This window comes from Pelodiscus sinensis, chromosome 6 (assembly GCF_052426305.1).
Source record: "Pelodiscus sinensis isolate ZL-2025 chromosome 6, ASM5242630v1, whole genome shotgun sequence".
Taxonomy (NCBI): Eukaryota; Metazoa; Chordata; order Testudines; family Trionychidae; genus Pelodiscus; species Pelodiscus sinensis.
In genome coordinates, this window is record NC_143057.1 from 46321314 (window position 1) to 46339227 (window position 17914).

The window sequence follows — 17914 nt, forward strand, 5'->3', positions numbered from 1 at the left end:
AATTCTGGGTTTTATTTGTTTTTTTTTTAATCATTTATTCTTCTGGATCAAGTGAACATGTAAATATTGCACTGTAAGTAAAAGATTCAGATACATAATGTACATTTTCATATACTGACAATGTATTTTAATATACTTCTGTAAATTATGCTCAGTGGTTAAAATAGACACATGCATGGTCCCAGTCTGTATCTATTTTTTCTTGTGTATAGCACACAAATGGCAGGGACTTATGAATGTGAGCAGGGAATGCGTGTGCCTAAAGTGAGCCAAAATATATTTCTGATATTAGGGACCACTCAAATTCCAGTCTAAAAAAATGTGTTTACTTATTTATATTTACTTGGCAGCTAGAGAACCATAACTTCTCTATATTTTTATACAGTAGAGTAATAGGGAAACACTTAAGTCCTCTATGCATTTGTTTAAGTTTTGTAATAGAGAGAAAATAGGCAGATATTACCTTTGGAGGAATTCACTGAAGATGCACACTCTTTGTGTTTTAAGTACATTTGTAAACCTATAGAACTTGTACACATCTGTGACTCTTTATTGTGTTTTCATTTCTGCATCTGACAACTTTCCTAACCAGCTCCCCCTGTTTGGATGAGTAAAATTCTTAAACCAGTCCACTAGTTGTTCATCTGAAGGAGGGCTGAGTGCCTATTTTGACAATGGGATCCATGAATCCATATTTTATACAGCAAAAGTATGGACACTTTCTCTCTATCACATTCTCAATCTCAATTCCATGAGGGACCACACCCATGTTCTCTTGTACAAGATAGAACTTGTACATTCAACGTTTACCATGCCTCATTCATAGCACTCTAGAAAAATGAGACCCTTTGAAATTTTCTATAGTATATTTCCTTCCTAACATAAACATTTTGGTCGAGATATTCAGAAGTGACTAGCAATTTTGGTTGCCTTAAATTTTAGCTATTTGACTTCAGTCCATCATCTTCTGGTTTGAATCTCAGGTGGCACTTCTGAAAATCAGGCCTCTATGTTGTTTCAGTCTGGGAATAAAAAAATTGAAGATCTCAAATTCATTAGGAATTTTTGAAAATTCTGTTGTGTTCAACTTTAAAAATGCCATTAAAATAAAAGACCTTAGCAATAATGTGTCCAGGATAAGATCTTCAGAATTGAGTGCCTTAAGTTAGTTCCTAAATTTACATTTAGATATCCAAATAAAAGGTTTCCTTTTAAAATATGCTGGAAAGAAGCAGCTGTTCACTGACTTCAGTAGGTCATTTGGCCAAATTGTTGTAAGAATGAAACTTCATGGTCCTTTACAGACTCCCATATGTGTGAAAAGTATGAAGGTGTCAGCAACAATGTATATGTTCACACACTATGTATACAAGCATAATTATAACAAATTTGTGTACAAGCATTACCTGCTCAGTACATATGTTTTGTACAGATTAAACATACTTAAACTTTCCATTAACAGGATTTTTTTTCCATTTAAAATTTGCCTAACTTCTTTAAACCTCCTACCCCAAATTTTGGAGAAGTCCGAATTTTAATTCAGATCTAGCTTCATAGCTTCAGCTCATCTCTCATTTATAAGGTATTTAAACTGGTGGTCAACAATGCAAGATAAATACAGTTTAGATGAGGAAAAATTTGCAAATGGGAAATACAAGTAGAGTTCAGCTGTAGTCTGCGGAACTAGTCAGAACTCTGTGAAATCCCTGCTCTTCCGAAGTCAGTGACAAAATTCCCATTGACTTCAATGACACCAGGATGATATCCTCTACATTCTTAAAGACTACTACTGACCTCAAAGGCATAGAGAAAAGAAAGATAATACAAATGTTCAATATGCAAAATGAATGCTTTGCTCAATTAATCCATAGTTTAAATCCAGTTAGTTTAAATATTTCAATGACTGGAAAACATAAAATGTAAGCCTTTAACCACTGGCAAAACAAGCCATTTAATAAAAACTAGACAGTCTAAAAATAAAATTATAACATCCCAAAATGGCAACTAAATACAGGAAATCACAGCAAAATATTTGCCCCTCAATTTAGCTAATTATGGTGAGAAATAATATTTTGATCAGGTGGTAGCAGCATATATTATAGGTTTGTGGGGTTTTCCTAATAGGACTGGTAATCCATAACTGCAAAACCCTATATAATTTTTGAGTTTGCTTTTCAACAGCAAAGAATTGAGCACAAGCAAACAGTACAAAAAATCACCATTCATTTCTGTCGGCATTGCAGTTGCAGTAATGCTGAGAATCAATGCAGTTCCCCTCTAATCCACAAGCACACTTTTGAACATCAGGCAAAGATCCTCCCCAGTAAGTCTGTGTTTCATTGGTTCTTCCAACCCACCAGCTCAATGGCATCCCATCTAAAAGACAAATGAGAGGAAAATTAATACCTAATCCCAGTTCCTGCTCCTCCCAATTTCCCTCACCCAAACAAATTTCCAAGCATAATGGTAAAAAACCCCTCAATTTAAAAATAAATGACCACATTTCTTTACAAATGCTAACCAATTATTCATTTTAATATTTCATTATCAAGGATTAAATGATAGTCACAGCTTTTTGCTTGTATGAAAGGAAAAGAGATCTGGTAGTCCCTAGCTCAGTCAGGCATGATATTAGAATCATTTATCTTAAGCAGTCCATTTACGTACTTTTTTAAAAAAATAGCACATGAAAAAAGAGATGCCCTAAAAATCAAGTTAATTTATACTCTGAAGCAAAGATCAATTTGAGATCATGAAAATACCAGTGAAGAAATGAGAAGAGTAAAAAGCATAAATTGACTCATTTTATTACTGAGAATACTAAATACACCTTTGCTGCATATTAAGCACCTAGCTTAGTTCTACTGAGCAGGGAGAATCAGAAATGTCAGCAGTCATGAGCTAGATCATGCACAAAAGCTGCAGAATTTATGCAGTCTGAGACTGCTGAAACCATGTTAAAATTTGTGCTCCATAACCCCGTTGATGTACCCAGTGACTAACAGCAAAGTTTCTCAGAGCCTACTACATCTGTGAGCAGTTCACCCATTCAACACTGATTAGAGTAAAATGATAGAGCGGGATGTGTTCTTAATTCTACAGAACTGCACATTAAGTTTCAAAATGCTGACAAATAACCAGAGCAGTAAAAGCACAAAATATACAGAAAAAGATAATTGCTAAAGGATGTGAAGCATGAAGGTAATCCATCTTAAATGAGAGTGAAGAAAGGTAAAAGATGAAATGAATGCAAAGTCAGGGTATGAAAGGAGTCAAGTGCTTATTGTATGGTGCCTAATGGTATGGTGGCTAACGGTTTGCCTCCACTTACTCGGAGATCAACATTTTGGTGACAGGGTGTAGTAAAGATCAGTGTTCTCTGTAAGCTGGGCACTTGTGTGGGTGCCCAGAAGAGATTCAAATGCCGCCCATATAGTTAACAGAGCATCCACAATGTCCAGAGCCAACAGCATGTGTTTCTACTGGTGGTGTATACCTGCACAAGCCGTGGTGCACATAAAAATTATTCCACACATGTATGGAAACACGAGGGCTGTGTCTACACTGGGCCACTTATTCCGGAAAATCAGCCACTTTTCCAGAATAAGCTGCGAGCTGTCTACACTGGCCATTGAATTTCCGGAAAAGCAACGATGCTCTACTGTACAAAATCAGCCGCTATTCCGGAAAAACTATTCTGCTCCCGCTCGGGCATAAGTCCTTATTCCGGAACAGTGTAGACAGCCCAGTAGTCTTTTCCGGAAAAAAGTCCCGATCACAAAAATGGCAATCGGGACTCTTTTCCGGAAAAGCGCGTCTACATTGGCCACAGACGCTTTTCCGGAAAAAGGGCTTTTCCGGAAAAGCAGCCTGCCAATGTAGACACTCCTTTTCCGGAAAAACTGAAAACGGAATAGTATTCCGTTTTAAGCAGTTCCGGAAATTCATGCCAGTGTGTAGACAGCCTTAGAGGGAACATTGGTAAGGAACCACTAATTTGACCACAGATCATGATCTTTTCTATTCTGGTACTCCACCAGATAACAAGGAATAAGGCAAGCAGATAGGAGAGTTTTCCCCATTTACATCCTGCAGTGAGGACGCTGAAAAAATATGACATAAGTTAGGTCGACTCCAGTTACCCTATTCATATAGCTTGAGTTGTGTATTTTAGGTCATCTTTCTCCTCTAGTGTAGACCAGTGTTCCCCCTAAGCTGCAAGTCAGCACAGCTTCACAGGTGATTAATCAGCCCCACCCAGTCAGCGGCTCAGGGCTCTGTGCACAGAGCTGACTGAACACTGGTGTAGACCTGGCCTTATAGAGGCACTTGGTTTCTTGGAGCTCTGAAGCTTTCAGTAGTGGACCCCTCACACCAAGACTGGCACTTAATACAGCTTCAGCTTCACTTGCAACAGCCATGGCTTATTATAACTCACTGTAAGAGAATACCTTTGCTACGCTTACAAGCTCTCAGGTTGTAAATATATTGACTGAATTCATTACCACACAGCTGCGAGCCCATCAGACCTTAAAAACAGTGTGAAAAGTTTCTAGGAAAGTCAGACATGCTCAGTGACAACAAAGTCTAGTATCAATATTTTGTTCACAGCCCATCATGGACAGAAGAAAAGCTAGAGAACATTTTATACATTATTTATGAGACATCACTTTAAAAATAAACAAAACAAACATACATAAAACCAGGATATTTCTTCTGTTTCGACAGCTCAGAAACTCTAGTCCTGTAGTTGTGACTGAAAGTTCCTGCTCTTGAACTGACTTGAAAGCAATCCTGACACATTTGTTTATATGCTAGCATGAGAGCAATATAGTTAGGATCATAGTGATTAGTCAAGGTTGTTAGCTCTGTTTTGGCAGTGAATATTGCTAATCAAAATGGGAGGGAAAAAGGACTTGAGGCAGCTTCTTCAAAATGAACACACAACACTATTAGAATAGCACTTCTTTAATAGAATCATTTATATGCTCTGCATCAGGAAGACTGAGTGAAGTGCATTCTTAAGATTTGTTCCAATAAAAATTTCTTTTTATAATGTGTGGCCCAAGTTATTTTATATAAAACTCTCATGAAATGGTGCACTTGTCAGAAGTGCCCAGTGGAGATTATGGACCACAGTATTGGGAGGGGTAAAATTATGTGAACAATTTGATAGCATAGCTATTTGAATTGCAAAGCCTTATATTTTATTGTGTTTTATTAGGACAATGTTAGATGAAGATCTCAAAACATCATACGCTAGGTGCAAGAGAAATAATTAATTTGATATATACTAAAAGTGCAATCAGGTTGACTGAATTTTGCCTGCCTAAAACTCCCCCTATATTTTCAGTTTGGTGTAGTATTTTTTCTTCATTTCTCAACATACATTCTAAACACTGGGGAAATCTGAGATCCTCCCGCAAGAGTCATTATCCTCACACTGTTCTGCAGTAGAAATATACTTGACAAAAGAGATGTTCTCTGTAGATAAAAATCCGGGGGAAAAAGCTAAACAGCAACCAGAGAACCACAGCTCAGATAAGAAGGTTCTCTGCTGACTATAGCTAACAAGAAACTGACGGAAAGTTTCAAAAGGGCAGTGGTTAGTCAGAGGACTAGGATGATAACATGCCAAAGCAGTGACTGACTAGTGCTCTATCCTGCTAATACTGTCCTTAGGGACCAAACTCTTCAAGTGCTTGTGGCATTCTGCCTGTCTTAAATGAGCGAGCTGACAGTCAGATGTCTTGACAACAGCCTCTGGCCCTCGTCCCCACCTACCCAGGCATGCTGCCCAGGGAAGGTGGAGGAACTCGAGCTCCCCACAGTGACCTAACTCACCCATTCCAGCATGACTCCTGGGCCATACAGACTGTGCTGCTCCCAGCACTTGTCCCATTAGCTGGGCACTTCATATCACCTGCAAGCAGCCAGCAACATGCACTATCCAGGTCTTGCATGCAGACTCTGACCTGGCCAGGGAGTGACTCCTCGGGATAAGAACACAAGCAGGGAACAGGGCTTTATAGTCACTAATTCTATTTCTTTATCAGTATTGATTTGTACAACTCAAAAGGTTCAGAGCTTATTTAAGATAAGCATTTAAAAGTTTGTATTCTTCTTTAACCTATCCAAATACTGTGTGTCCACAAACCTGGACTGCAAAAGTCTAGATGCAGATAGTGGGTTAAAAGTGTGTCTGTCTTCTATTAGAGAGTCCATTGTTGAAACACTTTACATACTGGCATCCTTAAGTTACAGAGAGGATTCATGGGTTACATTCACCCTCTGCATACTTCTTTGACTCAAACTGAGGCAACCATTAAGATGGGGCCCAAGAGAATGGACTTTCTCACTGTATTCCTGTTACTTTCTGTTTCCCAGGATATTAGAAATATCTTTAAAACAGTCTTCTCCCTGAACGCAAAAGTGAAGGAAGGGCAAAGTATCATAGAATTACAGTATAGCGTTGGAAGAGACCTCAGAGGGTTGTCAAGTCCAACCCCCTGCTAAAAGTATAAATTATTATGGAAGCTGATTGTTCATCCCTAGTGTCGACATCACCCCCAACAACTATGATAACTGGAACTTTTAATAGTAATCTCAGCACAGAAATCAGAGACTAAAGAGATTTGGAGGCTGACCTAGCCTCTCACCTGTAAAATGAACTTTCCAGAATAGAGTGAATGTTTATTATGTAGAAACATGAGAAGCTTTATCTAGTATTGTTCTTGTTAGCACTGTTATAACTGATTTTAAAAAGCCCTAGCAATTCTGCAAAACACTTTCTCAACTAGTTTTACCACTTATTGCATGAAAAGATTTAAAATGAGACAAGGTTTAATACGACCAAATGTTTTCACTGCATTAACTTGCTGATAAAACATATATACCCAACCCTCACCAACTCTGAATACTAATGTTCCAAATCCTAAAGTCTCAGTGGGATTGTTCTTTCTCCCTTTTGTACCTGTCTGACAGTCTTGCATTTTTGCTCAGCAAATATGTCTAGCAAACGCTTTCATCTCTCACAGTCACTTTAAAACTGTCAATTCTGAAATGACTATTAATCCTAGCAATCCTAAGTAAAATTTAAGAGTCAGACATTTGGGAAATTTAACTGGGCATGATCCTGCATTCAATCCTTCAATATGATTCATTCCCCCTGATGTCAGTGGTAATTCATTTGTGTGAATGAGGGGTACCTTTTGGGTAATTTGACACCAGATTAGGTATGTTTGGCCATTTGATCAAGAAGAGATTCTAAGTTAAGATAAGGAACTTTGTACTGTACTCCCCAGGGAGTATCATAGAAGTATTCATGTAAAACACATGCTAAGTCAGATGCCTATAAATATCAAGGTACAGGGAGTCTGTAGGTCAGAAAGAGGTTTGGCAGGAAAGGAGGGGCAGAGTCAGAGAAGCAACCTACTTTGCAGTGGGTTCACCTGTAAGCCTGGTAGATTTCTAAGTAGCAATTCTCCTGAGAGTTAATGCTTCTCTCAGAAGAAATTCATTGCATTCCATGACCTCTTTGAAGGAAAGGCAGAATGAAGGAAGGCGAGAGCTAATGTGTTTGCTTAGCTCTTGACAGCCATTCTGCTAAGAGAAGTAGAGCTCACAGAGCATGGAAGAATGTCCTGTTTTCTGCTGTAGCACCAGTAAACCGCGTTATAGGAGAATGGCATGTGAAGTCTGTGACATGAGCCTTGCAATTTTTAAGAGGACTATTTGCCTCTCAGATTTTCTGACAGAGAAGACAATTGAGACTTGATTTGAAACATCTATATAAGAACAATGAACAATCTCTTTTCAAGTTTTTTTTAACATTTAGAACACATTTTCAAAATTAAAATCAACTCAATGGATTGTATTCTATCTAGTGAGAACTAAAGTAAAACTTGAACATGCCACCTAATTATTATATTTTGTTCGGATTACTTCAACTACATCAGAAGAGCTTGTAATTTCCCTCATAACATAATAAATTTTTTGAGATTTTCCCAGCATTTTACTTTAGGTCTCCTCTGTGCTAGTGTATTTTGGACAATGGCATGGTAATGTTCGTGATACTTTACCTCATGCTATTTACAAATTCAACCACTACAGGATGCACAGTATTTGAAAGACTTCAGCTGACATTTATGTAGTGTATTGGCTCCTTTTACCAAATGTTTGCCTGATAATTAACCATTTCTGACTAAAATCTAAACAATTCCTGGAGGCCATCCAGAAAAGGCTTTAGTATAATTTCTATTCAATTGTAAAAATAATTAAGACATTGGTTTTGAATGTAGTTAATGCTTTGAATAAAACTCAAACTGACCTTTATTTTTCTAATTCAAATCCCACTCAACAACATATAGATTGGGGATTTATTTGTCAGCTATTTAAGTATTTTACAAAGTATAGTGGCAAAATGCCATAACCTTGGCAGAATTAAATATCTATGGTATCATGCAACGTAATAAGATTTGACTGCTTTACTTACCTCGCTTATTTAAAAGCCTTGATTTTTTGCAGTGGTAAGCAAGCTCCTGTTCACACTGTTCTGCATAGTTAATTGTAGCCTGAAGCTGTTCTAGGGTTGCAGTGTACTTGAAGAACACGGTATGTGGGTTCTCTCGATTAGCACTTTTGACTCTGGTCAGGTCGGTATTGTTGTGCTGTATAATTGTCCAAGTTGTATCTTACAAAACACAGAAGGAACAAGTAATGTGGAATGCTAAATAGCTGAAAAAGTTAGCAATGGAAAAAAAAATGTGTAGTGAGGTACAACTGGGATTAAGGTGACTTTTGTTCTTTTTGTAGGATGTGAAAAGGAATACAAAATATTTTACTAAAAAGTTCAGCAACTGAATACATTCAATAAGATATCACTGGTCCCTTTCATAGAACTTCTTTATCATGCATTCAGTCCTGCACATTACCAGTCAAGGAAAGCTAGATGAAAAGAAACAAATACAATAAAACTCTGGTAGTCCGGCATCCAACTGTTCGGCACTCCCGATACTCCGGCATCAAAATGCCAAGCGCTCCTGACCAGCTGATTAAAAAGCCTGCCGCTCAGCACACGTGCTGGCAGTAAGCAGAGGGAGTATAAGGCTGTGGGAGGGGGATCATGTTACAGTATGGAGAAGAGCGTTTTGCTTCAGTGAGGGGAAAGGGGAGGGGAAGAGGAGGAGGAGGAGGATCAGGTTAGAGCATGGAGGAGAGAGACGCGAAGAGGAAAGGGGAGGGGAGAGGGAGGGAGATTGTGTCCTGGCCAGCTGTTAAGCCATCCAGCTGTACCAGACCTCCCGATTCTCCAGCAAATCTGATAATCCGGCACCACATAGGTCCGAAAGGTGCCGGATTGTCAGAAGTCTACTGTATTGATTTTCCAAATATACAAATCTAAGCTAACTGTAATGCAGTAAAAACCACAGGGCCTAATAATAGGGTTTTCCTATTTTTATTTCTCCAAGGTATTCCTTGTTTATAAATGGAGACCAGATTATATCTAGACTTACATTATCTGTGCAACATTTCACACTATTCATTTGAATTAATTGATTTTCTCTTAGAGAATTTATACCACTGGCCAAAATACTCACTCAGGTGAGGGGCGGCTCTGCGGGAACAACCCAGCAGCACCCCAGCTGCTCTGTTCTGCCACCTCCCCATGTTTGCCGCCATTGCTTTCAGCCCCAGCTGGCCTGTCACCAGCAGCTGCGCAGGGCTTCCCCTGCCTCCTTGCAAAACGGCAGAGGGTTCGCCCCTCGTCACGCCATTCCCCACCGACTATTCCCCCACCCTGCCAGTCACAGTGCCGGTCCCAGTAGACCTGTCATAGCCCCCTGCCAGAGTACCTCCTGATACTCCAGCATATCCGATAATCCAGCACCCCCTGGGTCCCAAAGATGCCGGATTATCGGCAGTCTATCTAGACACTTTCAGTATGATGGAGTCATTTTCTAATAACTCAAAACTTTCTCAAGGAGAGAGATGGTTAAAGCAAGTGGATGTGGAAGCTACAAGAACAAATTTTGGAAGGTAACAGGGAAAAATATCTGGTCATGTTATCTTCAGATAGGCCTTGTACTATACAAACAGTACCTTACCTTGTCTTAGGCATTGTTGTACTGTCTACAACAGCTTAAAGGATGCACACCCATTTTTTATTGATGAAAAGTAGTTTTTTTTCTTTAAATGTATTGTGCATCTAATAATCAAGTGCTGGTTGAGTATATACATTAGTGTCTCGTTGGCCTTAAAAGCAATTTATTATAGCTAACCATGAATATGAGCGGAGAAGTTTAGACATGGATCCAACCTGAACAGCCCCTAAATACAAGGATGTCTGTATCCAATTTTCCAGATGAGATCAGTCTTTAGTTCAAATGCTTTCAAGAATGACTGACTCCTTTGAAGTCCCCATGGAGCAAAATGGATCACAACAATAGGCTATGGCCAGTCAGAATAATCTAGCACATTTAACTGATTTGTCTTATAAATTTGATTGTGAGGCTTTTAAGACACATGATTGTTTTCCTGTGTGTATGATACTTCTTAGCACAACATGCAGCCCTGAATTCTAACTTGAAACTTTGGATGCTACATTAATAAAAAGAACAGTAACAATAGAGTGTAAAAGCGATACGTAAACTTATATCACTTGGATGATCTGAGGTTTTACTTAGTGTAATGACCCCAGATTACAAGATATTTAAGGAAGGGATTATAATTAATTGATACAAGAGGAATGCAAATATTACCAAAATATTGTCTGAAAAAATGTAAGATATTCCACTTTTTCCTGTAATATGGGCCCTTTCCAACTTGTGACCCTCTCGTGTACAAAAAGGAGAAACTGGGAGCATCATAAATGTCCTTGAAATGTTCTTGCTGATGAATATTTGTAAATCTGATCTTAGGTTTTACTACGGTTATGGCAGGAAAGCAGTTCTATTTGAAATTCTATTGAGACGTGGAAAATGTTGCAGCAAACCAAATTAAATTGCTATAATGTTACAACATAAATATAATAAAATCTACCAGTGATAACAGAGTCATGCTCTGGTTTGCTTGTGCTTTGGGAACTTATAAAAGACAGTTTTCAGTCACACTAACAAAACCCAAGGTATGCAAAGAATTTGACATGTCATGAATACTGCATAAGTGATAAGAAGAGAAGGCTTTAGATACCCTACACATATGTTAAGGACAATGGCACTCACTGTCTTTGAAGAGTGCAGACTCCTCTCCTTCATGTCTTCCTAGGGATGGTAAATGCCTTAAATAGGGGTTGAAGGTAAGGCAGTATACTATTCCATGCACAGAATGGTGCATCTTGCACATTCTCTTCTGTGCACAGAGAGAGACGGATTGGGATTATGCCCTATTAAGGTGTGCACAATCAAACTAAAAAACCCTAAATGTATTTTTGAGTCTAAAGATGAGTGAACTGGTTACATATTGAATCTGATTTTTATCAGCTGAGTCAAATACAGAATCAGCTCTTCAGCATACCATTGGTACTTCATACCCAAACGTAATTCTAATAATTCACCCTCTGCCCTTGCTGGCTTTGCAACTTCCATAAGAACTCACTACTGTAAATCTTAACCATTTTGTTTACACTGAACGTATTCGTAGGATTAAATTCTCCTGGGGCTTTAATCAATATATTTCCTTCTTACTCTAACAGTTCTGCTTTATTTCTCAAATTTCTTGCAAACTAGGTATGATTTACACTAAAAAGAAATTTAGAATAAGGAAAGAACTATAAAACACCAGTAGGATAAGCAGGTAACAACAACAACGTCTTTGAGAAACATCCAGAAGCCTATTAAACAAATATTGAACTTAAATGAATCTACATATGCAGATTTATTACCAATACTTGTAAATGTTTGCCTAGAAAAAAGATGCATGCTAGTGCTTTTGAGAAACAGGAAGTTAAAAGTGGAGCAAAGTCAGAGCTATTTTTTTCTATAGAATTTATGGCAAATGAGAAAGAATAAGAGAAACAAAGCAGCTGTTACATTTACTTTTACACCCCCAGAAGGGGCAAAACCAAAAAAAACAATATTTCTGGAAAAAAAAATTTCATCTTGATTGGCTCTTTGGATCCAAGGTTTATGATTTTGAAATTGACCTCTAAGAATGAGACCGGGTAATGGAACCTCCCTCCCAGCTGCTGAACAATAAAGTTATAGCAATAGCAAGGCAGCACTGCAAGAAATGTGGCATCTGCCTTCATGGTTTCTGGTGGGAAAAGGGAATACCAGTCATGAGGAAACTAAGACGACTAATATTGCAGATTTGTCCTGTCAGGCTGCTTCTCTAGATGAGGAACTGATCAATGAGATTTTCTTAATGTGATGAATAAAGAGAGTGATAGAAGCACTTGCAGCTGTTCATGGATACATGACAAGGGTAAACCAGACACTAAGGTATACCTCGATCTTGGTTTCCTCCTTTTACTGGAGTCTTTCTACCATGAGCTTCTTCTTTGGTTTATTCTCATATTAGTTAATCATGTAGCTAGCATTCTATGAGCTTTCTTTTTAGGGGTCAGATAGTTATATTGGCAATTTCATTAACTGCTAATCCAAAAATATGTTACCAATACCAGTTACACTGCTTTCTCAATTAAAGCACACTCTTTATTTTTTCAGTGATAGAAATGTAGCCGTGTTAGTCTGGTGTAGCTGAAACAAAATACAGGACTATGTAGCACTTTAAAGACTAACAAGATGGTTTATTAGATGATGAGCTTTCGTGGGCCAGACCCACTTCCTCAGATCAAATAGTGGTAGAAAATAGTCACAACCATATATACCAAAGGATACAATTTAAAAAAAATGAACACACATGAAAAGGACAAATCACATTTCAGAACAGAAGAGGGATGCGGGGGGGGGGGGAGGAGGAAGGTAAATGTCTGTGAGTTAATGATATTAGAGGTGGGAAAGGTAGATGTCTGTGAGCTCACAGACATCTACCTTTCCCCACCTCTAATATCATTAACTCACAGACATTTACCTTCCTCCTCCCCCCCCCCCGCATCCCTCTTCTGTTCTGAAATGTGATTTGTCCTTTTCATGTGTGTTCATTTTTTTTAAATTGTATCCTTTGGTATATATGGTTGTGACTATTTTCTTCCACTATTTGATCTGAGGAAGTGGGTCTGGCCCACGAAAGCTTATCACCTAATAAACCATCTTGTTAGTCTTTAAAGTGCTACATAGTCCTGTATTTTGTTTATTTTTTCAGGCAGAGTTAGCAGTTGGGTTTTCCAATATGATCTAAATCCTGGCCACATGAAGATCCATGGCAGTTTTATATTCACCTTCCATTATTTTGATATGTGTAAAGAATCTGAGACTGTTCTGAAAAGCTCAGTGAGCAGCTTTGCTAAGAGTAAGAGTGAGGGACCTTTTTGGGATTGGGGGCCACACATAAAAGAAAAAAAGAACGCCTCCCTCAGTGACATGGTCCCTGACTGAGAAGGAGAAAGACATTCCCCACATTTCGCATGCACACCAGAGCTTGGGGGAGGACCAGGCTAGTGGATTTTGTGTGCTCCAGCCCTTTGGAAGGATGGCAGGAGTGTTCTAGAACGACCACGGGCTGCCCAGTGCTGGGGGAGAGGGATCCTTGACCTCAGGGATCAGATCCAGGCAAGCTGGGGGCTACATCCTTAGTTTCCCCACCCCTGTCTTAGATGTTAGGCTCCTACTAATCATTCAAGACAAACATGATTATTATAGATTCTCTCTATATTCCCTCAAGGTAAACATATTACACATAAAAAAATCCAACAATGTTCAATGAATATTATTAGGGTTGAAAAATAAAGCCCTCAAAGTTTCAGAAGCACTAAAAATTGTTACCCAGGTAAATGTACTTAAAAATCAATTTTTATAGAACATGAGATCAAAAGAAATATTTCTATTCATTTTTCCAAAAGACAGGGTTTTTTTTTTAAGTACCCTGAAATGTTTGTAATGCTAACTCTACAATATTGGGTTTGTGCTAGAAAACCATTGAAGTGAAAATTTCTATTAAAATGACCATAGCCTAAAGAAAAACTAATTAAAACTAAAAGAACACAGCATAAAAATTTAAACATATCAGATTTTGAAATAATTTAGCATCTACAATGTAGCAGGCACACATAGGAATAGGCACAGTAAAGATCAATTGGATGTCTAAACCTTACTGCTCTCACATTGTGGGTGCTATGTGGGTCTTATTAGTTAAACCAGGTCTACCCAAAACAATTACAAGTAATACACAATTTAAAAGAGAAGATTTATATCAGTATTCCTGCCACCAAATAAAGGTCAAATCTGAATTATAAGGAGGGAAAATCAATTATTTTCTCCAGAAAATTCTCTTATTTCAGCATGCATCTGAAAAAGTGGGTCTTTGCCCACGAAAGCTTATGCTCCAACATTTCAGTTAGTCTATAAGGTGCCACAGGACTCCTCGCCGCTTTTTCAGATTCAGACTAACACGGCTACCCCTCTGATTCTTATATTTCAGTTTCTTAAAATGCGTATAAAGTAAGATCTAACTTTGTGAAACCAAAACTGTGCAGACAATGAACTAGTCTGAAATGTTCCACAAATAGGGCATGTGTCCCATTTATGCAGTGCACAACAGGAACGGAGCGTTAGCTTCAATCTGTGTCGTATTATTCTAATTTCTACAGTTAATTCTTTGCCCAATATTCTGAGTTGAGGAGTCATCTTTATTTTCCTGTACACATGTACATTAAAGTCATGAGCTACAGAACTTCCTATTTGTATGGATATAATGAGCATGCATACAGGTCCAGGTATGAAGTTTATCAACTCACCTGTCATATTGCAGTATACTAGAAATGGTCCCAACGGGCCACTTCCATCTGAGTCGATATAGTAAAAGCCTGACGTGTTCCCTGTGTGCTTATAGGCTTCACATGATTGCTCATAGATGGCTGAAAAAGAACATCTTCCATTACAAACCTAATGGCATCATTTTACCTTTTATTCGGGAGATGGAAAAATGTGGAAAGTTGGACAATATAACATGGATTTCAAAGTAAGAAAAACGGGGGAAGTCACACAGTAAAAAAACCAAAAGTTGTACTATTATTTGCATCAGTAAATAGAATTTGTTTTCACTGGGGAGGAATCTGAATGGATGTTTCTATGGATTTTCTTTTTGCCTCCTAACTTGGGGGTCTAAGGGAAGGACAAATGGCTATGGAAACTGATTACTTAATGTCAAGATGAATAATATTGAGCAACAGACTTCATTTTCAGATTACAAGGAACTTGTAAACTGAACATTAACCTTTTCAATTTAATCAGCTCTTCAGACTTATTACATACAATTTGGCAAGGGTATATATTTCCAGCAGTTCCAACTGAAATACATATTTTCTGACACATTTTGCTCATGCTTTTGGCTACTCTGCAGATCTTGATTCTTCCTCTATTTTTTTCCCCAGTATCAGGGTAAACTTGTCAAAGATTGCAGTCCAAGAATAAATAAACAGGACAGAAAATATTTTGGCTCCTCCTTCTCACATAGATTATGTACCATCCAAGATGGAGGGATCTGAGAAGGCTCTATAAGACCAATTATTGGAAACTGGACTTCTGAGTCCAGCTCTATAATTAAATGGCAACAAACTATTAAGAGAATCATATTGCTGAGTAATAATTGTACATCTAAAGTGCATCAATTCAACCTTCTTAAATTATAGTTGTAGTCATTCTAGAGGTCATCTAGTAGTCATCTAGTAGTCATGCTAGAGGTCTTCCTTTTAAAATTTACAGTTTACTTAACACAGTTCTCCAACTGACTTTTTTCTAACTTAAATAGACTTTGTTAAGGACATTTTCTTTCTGACAGAGACAAGGTGGATGAGGTGCTATCTATTATTTAACCAATTTCTGTTAATGAGAGAGACAAGCTTTTACTTTTCCTCAGAGCTCTTTAGTTCTGAAGAAGAGCTATGTGTATGTATGCTCGAAAGCTTGTCTTTCTCCATCAGAAGTGGATCCAATAAGACTCACCTTATCTCCTTAATATTCTGAACCAACATGGCTACAACATTGTATTTTTTAAAAGATATTTGTAAAAAAATACAGAAAAAATGAATATCACACTCTTTTCAATATTCAGTATAAATGAAAACACAACACAAAAGGAATCAGGAACACTGAAGAAGGGATTTGATCTAAAATACTTTTTCTACTTAAACTCAGTTTATTCAGATTTTCAACTGTATATACTATTACACAAAATAAGATACCTTTCTTGAAAAGTGCTGGAATTTACAGCATTGATAGCTAAAATCTAATGTTAATATACAGAGCAGGAGCAGCAGTGGCATAAACAACGTGAGCGTCACTGATGTCTGTTCCCTGAACTGGCACAGAAAACTGCTTGGCTCAGCTACTTGTCTATTTGGTCTTCACACCTCTTTCAAGTAGGGTTTCACAATGTAAATTGTGACAGTAGTTCTGTGATGTGAAGATCTATTTCGCATGAAAGTCTGAGAGCACTAATTTTAAGGCTGACCAAATCACTTCATGCAGTAAACAACTTTCAGGGCCTGATTCAACTTCTCTTGAAGCCAATATAAAATCTCCCAAACAAAGAATCTAGAGTATGGTGAGCATCATTTTTTTCCCAGTTATTTTGCTGACTCATTACAATATGTTCATATTCAATTAGGTCCATAATATTGAATTATAAGTTAAGAAACCAAATGTCCTCATTAAACTAAAATTACTAAATAAACCAATTTTTTTGATTGCTGAAATACCCAGTAGACACGGTCATAGTCAAGTTTTAAATTATGGCTTCCAAGGGTAAGAAGCCTTAAATCAATTCTCAGTATAAAATAAAAAGGATAAAAGTCTTATAGAGGCAGTATGCAATGACATAACATCATATCCATTTTGAATGTTATACTAGTAGCAACAGCATGAAAAATTATAATTCCTCTGAAGCAGATTCAGGGAGTATGATCCGATACAATGTTACCATTAATCAAGAACTCATTGCTAAGCTTATTATATCAAGAGTCCCAATGTTCATTCAATAACAAAATGCCCATATTATCTTTTTCTGTAATTGTGCAGAACTGTCATTTAAGTCAATGGGAATTTAGTACATAGAATATAGAATACAGCCCTTAACTTTCAAATTATTGACAGAACAGCATCATAAAACTGTAAAGTTGTAACCATTACTAAGCTACCGTAAACAAATGTAAAAGGACAAAATGATATGCCATTGCAACTACTACATAATATCAACTTGTATACTTCACAGTGCTTTCTTGATAAAAAGTACTCTATTTTTCAACATTAAAATTGAGCAGGAAGACTGTCATACACCTTATGCACACACCATTGGACTCTTGATGAAAAGTGCTGATCATTAGAAAGTGATGGTATGCATTGCTATTTTTACACCCTTCATAAGTAGATAACTTATTAAAAATTATGATGCTCACAATGATCTGTGAAAAAGCCTGTTCCATCAATGTTCCTCCCTTCCTATAAAAAGTTTACCTTATCCATAAATCTTGCAACGCTACCTAGCAATTCATGCTTCTTAGAGTTTAGATGGCACTGAAAAAGTCTTTATAAAGTTTGGCATTCAATGGCAACAAGCAGTTTCTTCAAATTCTTAATTTGTTTCAGAACAGACCAGAACTCCATTTTCCACCTGATTCTCAATAGGAGCTTGGCGAGGAAACAACTTAACTAGTTTTGGGAGAGATGGACTAATTTATTAATGCAACTATATGACCAGTTGTTTGTGGCAGTTGCAGGCTTAGCTTAACAGCCCTGGGACACACTTCTAGTTTATGTCCTATGCTCCTATAGTTCATGCTTCAGGATTTCAGATGGGG

General features: G+C 37.6%; 1 protein-coding gene across 1 annotated transcript in view; it reads right to left on the reverse strand.

Annotated features, from left to right (window-relative positions):
- Positions 1–17914, reverse strand: part of CNTNAP4 (contactin associated protein family member 4) — a 304206-nt gene that overhangs the window by 63021 nt on the left and 223271 nt on the right. The window contains exons 12-14 of the mRNA XM_075931856.2: positions 14855–14974; positions 8495–8692; positions 2220–2376 (exon numbers count right to left, since the gene is read on the reverse strand). Coding sequence (XP_075787971.2) covers positions 2220–2376; positions 8495–8692; positions 14855–14974 — 475 coding nt within the window. The remainder of the gene's footprint in view (positions 1–2219; positions 2377–8494; positions 8693–14854; positions 14975–17914) is intronic.